Genomic DNA, 11,698 nt, shown 5'->3' with positions numbered 1-11,698 from the left:
CACACACTCTTCTCCTGCTGGGGAACTTCAACCACCCTGACATCCGCTGGAAAACCAGCGTGGCAGTCTGTAGGCAATCCAGGAGACCCCTGCAGTGCCTGGATGATAACCTCCTGAGCCCTTCAGGAGGGAATGCAATATTGGACCTGATGGTCACAACCGTAAGTGAACTCATCACTGATGTCAAGACTGGGGCAGCCTGGACTGCAGTGATCACACACTGGTGGAGTTCAGAATCCTAAGAGAGAGATATGAGACAGGCAAAGAGTATAGCACTCTGCTGTGGGTGACAGACTAACTGCAGTGAGAAGGCTGGAAAAGCCACTAGGTGAGAATGTTAACAGCATTCCATTGTTTGAAGGGTTAGGATTCATAAACCAAGCTTGGTAGGCCCTGTCCAACCTGTTCCTTTCCAGCCTGACAGTATGCAAACTACTGTTTAATTTAGCTACTGAATAAGTACCGAGAAACTTACTTCGTAATAAGGAGCTTGGGGTTTAAGTTTATGTCCATCTAACTCTGTAAATTTGTCAACATTTGGACTGTAATCTAAAATAGTGTCACTTGTTTAATAAAAAATATTATTACCAACTGCAATAAACCCAGGAACAATGTACCTAGAAAATGCATGCCCCAAAAAACAGATCTATTTTGGGTAGTATCTATAACACCACAAATCATGATTATTTAACCATATCTGAAATATGCAGCTTTAATTTTCAAGTGCAAAAAACCTGATTTGTTTACTTCTTTCGGGATTAAACTACTATTTATAGAAAAATGAACAACCATGGGACAATAAAGCCAGTCACCCACAATCAAAACTCTCATTTCAAATTAAAGGGTAATCACAGAATGGTAGGGCTTGGAAGTGACCTCTAGAGATTGTCCAGTCAAACCCTCCTGTCAAAGCAGGGTCACCTAAGGCAGGCCACACAGGAAGATGTCCAGGTGGCTTTTGAAAGTTTCTAGAGAAGGAGGCCCCACAACCTTTCTGGGCAGTTTGTTCCAGTGCTCCAGCACCCTTACAGTAAAGAAATTTTTCCTCATGTTGAGGTGGAACTACCTCTGCTCCAGTTTGTAATCCATGAGAAAAGTACAAGAGTTTAATAGAGTTCAGAGAAGCTACACAAGACATGCAGTAAGTGTTTAAGAAATTCGATTTCTTTGTTTAATTTCATGAGTAATGCTAATGATACTCATAACTCGTCCATGGAACTTGGAATTAATCCTAAGAAGGGAAATCTGGATGGTAAATGGATTGTTTTCATGAATTCACTTCACAATCAAAAATGGTCTTTATGCTGATGTACTTCAGTAACAATATGTCAGTGTGATGACGAACCAATCATTTGGCAAGGTAGTAAGCAACAGCCAACACAGCAAGCAGAAATGAGGCAAAACATTCAAAATGTTGAAATAAATCCAACCTTCTCACTCACCTAAAACAACTGCATAATTAAAAACTATTAGTTAATCCTTGAACCAATTCACAGTTTCATCTGAAGTATGGATATGGGTGCACACTGCACAGCCGCGCATCACACCTGAGAGGAATTTAACCTGCAACAAGCTGGGATTTGCATGTGTGAAACAAAGCAGCAGGGCAGGTGCATGGCTAATTCACACCACCCAGCCCAAACTTCCATCTTATAAGCACCTGACCCAAACTATCAGGGGGCTAGAGAAAGCAAGTCTCACCAAACAAACACATACTTCAGGCACAACCGACCTTTTGCATTTGTTACACAAAAACAACAGAAGGATCAGATGCAATCATGCGCTGTACACGGTGTAGCTGCCCTCAGAACAAGTCACCTTCACGATTTTTAGTCAGCATTACCAAAAACTCCTGGAATGTGATCCATGCACAGGGGTACATTTGTCACCTGCTGTCAGACGAAAACTAACCCATATGCCGCACTAACCCTGGATAAAGTATTCACTCTTATTTACAGTGAGACCGAACTCGCACCGCTCTGCCGAGGGACGGCCGCCAGTGGCGTGCAGGGAATGCCCCGAAGGCCGCTGACTGTGCTCCCTGCTCCGCCGGACAGCCGGCAGAGAGCCTGCCTGGGGCGGGCAGAGGTGAGCGGCAGCGAGCGGTGATCCTCGATACGCCGGCTCGGACAGCTCAAGCGTTCCCACCAGGCCCTGCTCACGACGGCCTCCTTCCCCTATACCGCTCACTACGGGGCTCCCGAGACGCGACACCGCCGCCTCCAGCGCCCGCGGGGCCAGCGGGCCCTGCCTGCCCCGAGCCGTGGCACTAGGCCATGGGCAGCCGCTGCTGCCCCGTGCGCGCGAGGCAGGCCTGTTACCTGAGCCTGTGGGAAGCTGCCGGCGCCGCGCCCGGCTGCCCGTCGCCCTGTGGGCCCGGCGGGCCACCTGTCACGCCAGCTCAGTCTCTCGCTCCGGCCGCGTCCCGCTCTAGCTACTCCATAGCGACAGCCACAGCGCCGGGAGGGAGCAGGGGACCGCAGGACGCCTCACTTCCGCCCCTGAGGGGCGGCGCTGGGCGGTGGCCGGGTGAGGCGGAGGAGGGCGGGAAGTGATGTACTGTACCAGTTTCCGCCAGCGGCAGCGGCTGCCCTGATGGCGGTTTATTTGACTCCGCGGTTCAGGAGGCTCCGGAGTCACAGCGAGCTGGAGCTGCGGCGGGGCAACGGACGGCGGCGAGGTGGGAGAAGGAGAGTCCTCTTCGTCTCACCGCTGTCGCGGATTTTTCTGTGTAGCGCCTGTGGAGCTCCCGTGCGTCGCCAGGGGAGCGGAGCGGGCTGAGGGGTTGGCGCCGGCCCGCCCGCCCGTTGGAAGGGCGCCCGCGGCTGCCAGGGATTGGCCAGGTCCGAGCGTTCGGAGCGGAGCTTGGCAAGCAGCTTTAAAGTCGGTTTGTTTTTTGCTGAACCGAGAGTGCTATGTGGAGGAGAAACTGGGTACTGGGGGAGGTGAGGCTGAGAAAGCTGGGACTGCTAAGCCTGGAGAAGAGAAGGTTCAGTGGCTTCTTATTAATGTGCGCAAGTACCTGAAGGGAGAGTGCAGAGGACTGCAGCCAAGCTCTTCGTTGTGGTGCCCAGAAAGGTTGTGGGTTCTCCACCTTTGGAGATGTTCAGCAACTGTCTGAACGTGGTCCTGGGTGACCAGCTCTAGGTAGCCCTAATTGAGCAGGTGGGGTTGAACCGGATGGGCCCCAGCCGTTCTGTACTTCTGTTATGAATTAATGTGCATATATGCAATAGATATGGTAATAACAAAAACCCCTTCCTCGCCTATTTTTGGTGTATTTTTGTTCTATTTTGTTGACTCTACCCATTTGTTCTCTTTTGTTGACCACCGTAGCAAACGTCAGTCAGCTTACAAGAAGGAGAGATTCCTGAGATGTTCTCTTCCTCTGTCTTTGTAAAATTAAGCTTGCAAACTGCGGAATTTTAATGTTTATTTATTAATAAATAATGTTACAGAGTAAAAATATTTTTCAAAATGTTAAAAACTAAAGCTTCATAAACATCAGTAAAACTTCCCTATAAATATTTTGCAGAGTGCGATGGTCCCTTCCAAGCAACTCAGCTGTGGAACAGTATCATTCATGCCCTTCACAGTCAAGTGGAAATCAAGAGACGTCGACAACATCTTAAAACATATAAAAACTGCTTCACTGGATCAAATGCTGTTGATGTGGTACTGAGCCATCTGATGCAAAGCATGTACCTGAGCTGCAATGACATTTCTCGGCTAAAAGGAGTCCGTGTATGCCAAGCGTTGATGGATCACAAGGTGTTTGAGGCAGTTGGAGCAAAGCTTTCTTTATTCAAGAACGAGAAAGAAACAGAGTTTGAAGACACAAACACTAGTCTCTATAGATTTGTAAATAGCAGTCTTACTCCTCTTCCAAGAAAGAACAAAGACAATGAGTGCTTGTCTCCTGAGCAAATCTGCAAGACAAAAAGATGTTCCAAGTGAGTTACCCTGAGCTAGTCTGATTTCTTTTTTTTCCCTCTCTTATAAATATTAATATGTTAACTATAGATGAAGTTATGTCTGTCTAACCCAAGTATTGGAAACTTTGAAAACTATGGGCCAGTTTTGAGAAATGTCATGCCTAAATTGCAGGTGCAATTTAATATATCTTGGTAACATTAAGCCCGTTGTTATTTAGCATAGAGTTTGGCACAGTAGCAGAAGGCTAGGAATCCTGTTGGGCTGCAATCAGTTGTGCTGAAGTTTGAGAGTTAGCATGAATGAGCTACTTGTTAGAAACTGATAGAAGAAATGGAACTGTAAGCAGTATTTGAAATCAATGTCCCTGACCTTCCCACAAAGCAGATGTAGATGATTGGTTTTTCTGGCTGGATATACCCCAGCTACAGTGAAGCCCAAAAGTTCTGATTTAACAGCAGTTTAGGAACTGACAGAAAGATAAATGTGCCATGATGGTATTTGTTAGATCTATAATTCTTTTTTTTTTCCCACTAAGCAGGGTGAAGTGTGAAACAACACTTTCAAACCCCTTAGCATTAGAAGCAGCTGATAAAAAGATGGTAGAGGAGCTTCTTCAATCAATAAATGTTCATGCATCTTTACCTCCAAAGATCATGATTAATGAACCAACTCAGCTGCTTTCAAAAAGAGGTGAGGATTGATTTTTTTTTTTTTCTTTTTAAAACCTTGATTATTCTTTGCTGTATCTACTTGGAGTACCTAATTTCTGTTAAACAGTGCCCTTCAGAGTCCTTAATTTAGTGTGCTACTAATGACAAAATAGCTAAATTGTGCTCATAGTAAGTAAACTGAAGGAAATAAAACAGGGCTAAGTTTTTGCAGGGTGGTGCTATTCTTTTTATGCAAATACCACTTTAGAAAGAAATAGGTTTTAAGAGAAGATATGTCTGTATGATATGTCTATATTGCTATTTGCTTGTTTTTTCATGTACATATTACTGAATAGATTAGTAATTCTAATATTGGAGAAGAGAGATGCTCTCTTTAAAGCCTTTTTTTCATAGTATTCCTATTTTGATCCCTTTTTCTCCAACACAGAACCTGTACACTATGCTGCTACCTTGTTTTCTTTGAGCGTTTTAAATGTTTTTGAGTAACAACAAAGGTTAGTGCTTTGCATAAGATCTTGTTTCTGAGGGTGTTTTCTTGTTTGCTTATGGTATCAGTAATAGATGATGTCTGGAAACAGCAGACTCTGCTACGACTGCTACAGATAATTGATGTTCCCCTTCTAGAAGGTATCTTGGTGTCTTCAGTGAAGACAAAACCAGACTGTTTCAGCAAGGAAGAGGACTTGATTATCTCAAATACTTTCCTGGACAGGGAGGTTACATGTAGCTTAAACTTACCTGAGTAAGTAATACATCTATGAAATGAAATTGTTGATAAAAGTTTCATTTCATTCTTGATCAAAAATTTAAGTGAACAAAATAGATATTTCCATGCTTTCATACTTGTAGATGAGAGTGGCATTAACGTACTTTCCTTTGTTGATTTCTTTAAAGAAGTGGTAAAGGAATTCACAAAAAATATAAGTTTAGGATTGGACATTAAAACTTTAGCCTCAAGTATTCAAAACACTCCTGGTTTCTAGACTAGACACTTCACTTCTAGATCTTTATAACAGATACTGGAATTGAAAACCAGTTCCACAGTCTTCTGGGATTTAAACTATTTCTGTCTTTGCTGTTATCAAACTAATTGCTGTGTCTCTCTTCCTAAAATCCAGTTCCTGGCTTTCTCACCCTGGTTAGCCCTGGTGGGTTTTCGTAGTGCATGGGATTACATATTTTTGATGACTATTATAGTGGGATGGTGTTTGGTTTTAAATACTAGTTGAATCAGGCAAGTGTCTTGAAGTGAGTGCCAGTCTGTCAGAATTGCAGCTCGTTTGAATCTGGTCATACCTTGGGCGTATTGCCTACAGCATAGAAGAATCGTGGAAGATGCCTATTTTGAGCAGATCTTTGAAGTACTATAGAGAAATAAGTTACATAAACTGCTTAATAAGCAACAAGTTTAATGTGGTTCAGATATGTGACTGTACCTGCATGAGTATTTCTATCTATTCTTATTTTAAAGGATTAAATAAGAATAGGAAGAGCATTTTAAAGTAAGCACTAAAATTAACTTTTCCTTTTACAGGCTTGATAAATGGCTCTATGCTGCAATTGAATGCTTGGAGTATTTCCCAGACCAATTCATAGTGATGATTACTCAGCAGTTACCTCCAAGCACTAACACCCCCTGCACTCTGAATGAATACAAGAAGATTCTTTTTGATGTTATAGTGAAGTATTATAGTCAAAAGAAGGATTCCCTTCTTGCTGCTCAGGATCTTGATATTCATTCAGGAATTATAGAACTTATAGGTAAGAGCAGTCTGGAACAAAAAAACAAGTGAAAGCTTCATAAAAGATCAGATAAACTCTTGAACTTTTCTCTAGAAATTATTAACCTCTTCCCTTCCTATCTGTACTCTTAACCTGTCTCAATCATGTCCTTTTATAATTCTCTTTCCTGTTTCTTTGTCTGCCCTTCTTTTGGGAAAGGGTCACTTGCTCTTTTGGTGTTCTTTTTAAACAAAGATGATTCCAAAGGTGGCTTGTTCTGGATTATTGCTTGTGAAATATAACCCCTGTCCTGTTAATAGGAGACAGGCCAGAAAATTGTATGAAGGTTCTGTTTCTGTATCTGCCCTCATCTTGCTCTTGTCTTAGAGTTACTTGGGTTTTTGATAGTTCCTCATTGTCAAAATGAAGATAACTAGAATTATCATTCAAAAGGATTTTTGTAGATGATTTCCACTTGATCACGTTTTGATGAGAAACGTTCAGCTAATGGCTTAAAGGGGGTGAGGAGCAACCAATGGCAATAAAAAAACCAAACAAAAACTCCAAATGACAAAAACAAAAATCGAAAGAAAGTAAAGCAAAAATTAAACAGAAGAAAACGACAACAAAAAACCCTACAACCTAACCACGAAACCTCAAAGCAATGAGAAAGTTAGAATTGTTCAGCTTATTAAGAACTTCAAGACAAATCCTGGATTATAACACTAAGATGTGTCAACACAAACATCTCTTTAGTGTTTGCACTTGCACACAACCTAGTAATGTCCTCGTATGTTGCCCTAGTGAATCTGTTCCTTGACTAGCAATGAGACAAAGGTTTTAAAGCTTACATTGATTAAATGCTGTAGAGCCTTGTTAAAAGGTTTTAAAAGGCATTGAGCTAACCTGCTTTTATAAGAGGGGGGGGAAATCCAAAAATGGGATTAATATTGGAATTCAAGTGTGGTGACTGTGAACAATTTGCACTGGGTACACTGTTTTACTCCTTTGCAGAAAAAGGAAAAACAGATCAAGCTGTAGAGGCAGCACAGCTCTATGTAAAATTATTAGCACCCAATACCAGAGAAGAACTGCACAAACTGCTGACATTCATTGCCATTGCATCTGACTCTGAGGGCTACAAATTGCAAAAACAAGTGAGTATCTGTCATATTGAGTGTGGGAAATACCTTTTTCCTATAGCAAAGCTAACTTTTCAGTTAGAAGTATTCTGTTTACTGCCTTCCAATGTGATTTGTTTTCAGATATCAAGATGTTCTTCCCACTGATCCCACCCTGTTATTCTTAGTCTTTGCTGACAGACTGCAAGTAGATCTAATGCCACATCTGAGTTCCTCTTGTTCTAGTTTGATAACAGGTCAGTGATCATCAAGACTTGCACTAAATTCATCCTACAAAGTAAGGCATTGTCAAAAGCACAGGCAGAGCTGCTGACTCAGTTTCTGATGGACAATCACTCTGAGCTCTTCAAGGTAGCGTTTTCCTTACCTTGCTGGCTTTGTCATCTTTAATGTTAAATGTGATAAAGTGCCTCTTTAGAGATGAGAAGTATGTGGAGCAGAGTTTAATGTTCTGCCAGTTAAGAGTTTAATGGTACAGTCAAGTAGGGTGAGGAGCTATTTCAGACTATTGAGGACAGCTTTTGTAGAGCTTTACAATCCTTTACATATAAAATCCTCTCTCTTTATTTGCAGCATTTCTGTTTAAAATCATATTTCAAGTATTAAGAAATTTTTATAGAGACTTTTTGGCACCTTCTTTCTGATGGCTATCTTCTAATTTTTTTAGGGTTCTTCATGTTTTTGCCTTTAGAAAGTCCTTTTCTCCTTGGAAGTCAGCTGGCATACTCTGAGTAACATGTAAGATGGCATGCTGTGGTGCCCTAGGGTACATATGCAACTTTGGCAACTCTTAGAAGTTCCTTTTGGTATTTTGAAATGGGAACCTCTAAAGTAAAGAGAATGCATACATCCACAAAATGAAATGGCCTTTCTGTTTAGCTTATTACTTCTGTAGATCTCCTTTGTTTAAGTTCCATCATATTGTCACATACTTTAAAAAGAGGCAACCTTCCCAGACCCTTTATTGGCTTCCTAAATTCAACCAGTGCATTGAAGGTGTGATGCTTGGCTACTGTTTTCCTCAACTATAAAACTCCTCATCAAAACAGTGAACTAGGTATATGTGAACTAATTATCTCAGATGTTGTAAGATAACTGGGCAATAAATGTTTAGAGCATTTTACAGCTATAAATAAGCACACAGAAATACTGCTTTGGTTTCAGTAAAATATTTTTAGTTCTATATGCAGCACATTCATTTCCACTTCTGACCTCAGCTAAAGAGATGTTGGAGAATTGAAAGTATCAAGTGTTTGCTGTAAGTTTTGTCATTATACAGCCAAACCCAGATACTACTTCTTGTTGTTAAAGGTTCTGACACGAGGGTTAGGGCTTTGATGCATGGTTGGAGATGGAGCCAGATCTGACAAATGAAGTGCTCTCTGCTTCACAGCAGTGACAGCAGAGTGGATAGTGGTTCACTCTTTCAGAACTGCAGTTGAGAGCCTTTTTGTATTATGTAAGCTGAAGTCAGTTCAAGGCCTACACTACAGTTTCTGCCATAGTTAATGAAAAACAACATCTAGAACATTTTACCTTCTATTTCTTTGGCCAGAAATATCAGGAACAAACATGTGTGCATGTGCTTGTGCATTTTTTTGAGAGATTTTGAATGTATGCCTAAATAAATGTAGGAATAGATTCTTCTGCAGTTAATGATGTGATTTTATCTTTTTAAATTGGTCGTATGAAAGCTTTAGATTCTCAAGATGCAGAAGCATTGTTTTATAACATTCCTGTTGGATTGTATTTTCAGACCCCTTTGACTCTTCTGGAATTAACTAGTAGAAGACTTGAGAGTTTGCTAGAAGGACAAGATCCAGATATCAATTCAGGTAGATGCAATACACATTTTGACATAAGCCTTTTGATACAAACAGATTTATCATCAGTTGGCTATAAGTTTGCATAGACTGTCTTCTGGCTATAAATTTGCATGAACTGTTCTTTTCCTTTATTAGAAGTGAACCATTAAAGAGACTAGCAGCTAATTCACAAAATAATTAAATTTATCTGATATAAGCAAAGCACTGACCGCTGAACATTAGAGGAAAAGGACTCTATTAATTGTCTAGTTTGAACACTTTTTTTTTTTTTTCTTTTTTACTAAATAATTATTTCTGGAGAATTGAAAGTAGTAAAATGTGCTTCCTCAAGTGATTTGCTTATAATTTGGTTTGTGAATTTGATGTGATTTTACATTTTGGAACCTAATTCTTGTATTTCTGCCACAAGACACCTAAAAGTCCTCACAGAGCTCACCAGTGTGAGGTCCTAATAGATGTCTTGAGCACAGGCCTTGATTGTATATGTTTTGAAGAAACTTTCCTCCTTTTCTGGGTAAGCACCTCATTTATAAGGAGCCTAAGACTTAGAGAAAAGGGTAGTGTATCCCAAAAGGAAGGCATTTGACACTTGGTGTTTATATGGGATTGGTGTTTTCCTGCTCGTTTCTTTTCTGAGTTAACATTCCATCTGGCCTTACTGTCAAAAATATCTTTCAGCACTGTGATTTAAAAGGGTTGGTTTAAATAATTTAGTTTCTCTCTGACTTCTTAGCTTTTTTCTTTTGACTTCTGTATTGCCAGTGCATTAGGAAACTGAATAATGCTGAAAGTTATGGTGCTGTATAATGCTATATTTAATAGAGCAGCTGTCTGAGAAGTGTTTGGTACATAAGGAATCTTTTACCATCTGTGTTGGGTTCTGGAATGTGTCCAAACTGCTTCTAGTTCAATGTTTTGATTATCACATATTGTGTAGCTAACGAATGCAGATACAAGTAACAGAAGAGTGAGTTGTCTGTCCACAGTGCTCCTGGAGCTTGTGTGATCTCTGTCAGCACATACAACTTAGGTACAAACCCTGTGCTGCATTCACCCTAGGTCTGGGAAATTCAATCTGTATGTTTGCAATTATTACACTGCTGGTCCATTTAATTGTTGCAGTTAATGTTCAGTGGAGAACTGTAGGCCTCTTCTCACTTGTAGAGAATTGTAGTTGCATCTGAACTGGGATATCAGTGGATCAGGTTCCTACACGAGTGGTGGCGTTACCATCCCTGGAGGTATTTAAAACAAGTCTGGATGTGGTGCTTAGGGACATGGTTTAGTGGTAGTGTTTTAGCAATAGTGGTGGCATTGTGAGCTTTAGGCAGGTGGTTGATCTGAAAAGTCTCATCCAACCTCAAGAGTTCTATGACTCTTACGATGTATTAAACAATCTGAACCTCTACTTTTTTTACAAAGGCTTCACCTTCTGTCAGCGTGTGACAGCTAAGGAATACGAAGATCAAAAACACCAAACAAATCAGTATCTTCTGGCACTGGTTCAAGAGATGGACAAGGACCCTACTATTCCTTTGAAGCAGAAAAAGAAATTAATGAAAGAATTCCGAAAATACCATTCTCTTGTCTATTGCAGTGGCTGTAAAACTGGATGTGAATTTTGTACTCAAAATGGTTAGACATCAGTGCAGCCTTTCATAAAAACAAAAAAGGGGAGGAGACATATGAAAATTGCTCATGATGCAAACTATTTTCTTCTTTATGTCCTCGCACCTTCAGTTTACAGGAAGATTGTGTCAGTGTGAGCTGAAATTCCGCCCCCACTGACAATAACCAGGCTAGCCCAGTCTGGAAGGAAGTGAAAGCTCTATTTACAAAGCAGAATCTACAATCTATGATGAAATGCAATGAATATGTACAAATATACACAATTTACAACATTTACAAATGTATACAATCAACAGAAAATCACAACCAATCTTCCTTTGCTTCCCCCCAAAGGGGACCCTTCCCAAAGGGGCCTCCCTCTCCCAGGAGCTTCCCCCCTAGACCCCCCTTGGACAGAAAGCAGAGTTAGTTAGAGCAGAAAGTTGTTAACTTAGCTGCCAAGGTCAGTACGTGTTATCTTCAGCCAGAAGAGAAGAAGAAAACAGCAGCCAGACAGCCCAGCAACTGCCCCCACTGCAGAGCGCAGAATGTGCAGAATGCCTACTTTGTTTTGGGTAATAGTTCTTAAACATTTCTATCTATCCAATGGAAGTGTTTAGAACAATCAGTATTTTGCTTTCTTACATCCAATAGTGACTTATTTACATTCTTTCACTTTTCTGTTTTGAACTTTGCAAGGAAAAATTAAAAAGACAGTTTCAAACCATCACAAAGATACAACTGTGAAAATTGCTATGCTACAGAAAAAAATACTGTAATTAATGACTCTTAA

At 40.8% G+C, this 11,698-nt stretch overlaps 1 protein-coding gene across 1 annotated transcript; it reads left to right on the top strand.

Annotated features, from left to right (window-relative positions):
- The first annotated feature begins 2,595 nt into the window (after positions 1-2,595).
- DEPDC4 (DEP domain containing 4) lies at positions 2,596-10,937 on the top strand. Its single transcript, XM_054386815.1, has 9 exons — positions 2,596-2,680; positions 3,536-3,953; positions 4,472-4,626; positions 5,163-5,349; positions 6,142-6,368; positions 7,344-7,486; positions 7,697-7,822; positions 9,228-9,306; positions 10,720-10,937. The coding sequence occupies exons 1-9, from the start codon at positions 2,596-2,598 to the stop codon at positions 10,935-10,937; spliced, it is 1,638 nt and encodes a 545-aa protein (XP_054242790.1).
- Positions 10,938-11,698: the final 761 nt, after the last annotated feature.

Source organism: Indicator indicator, chromosome 14, assembly GCF_027791375.1.
Source record: "Indicator indicator isolate 239-I01 chromosome 14, UM_Iind_1.1, whole genome shotgun sequence".
Lineage (NCBI taxonomy): Eukaryota > Metazoa > Chordata > Aves > Piciformes > Indicatoridae > Indicator > Indicator indicator.
The sequence above is the reverse complement of the archived record's forward strand: the minus strand, read 5'-3'. Positions and strand labels throughout refer to the sequence as shown.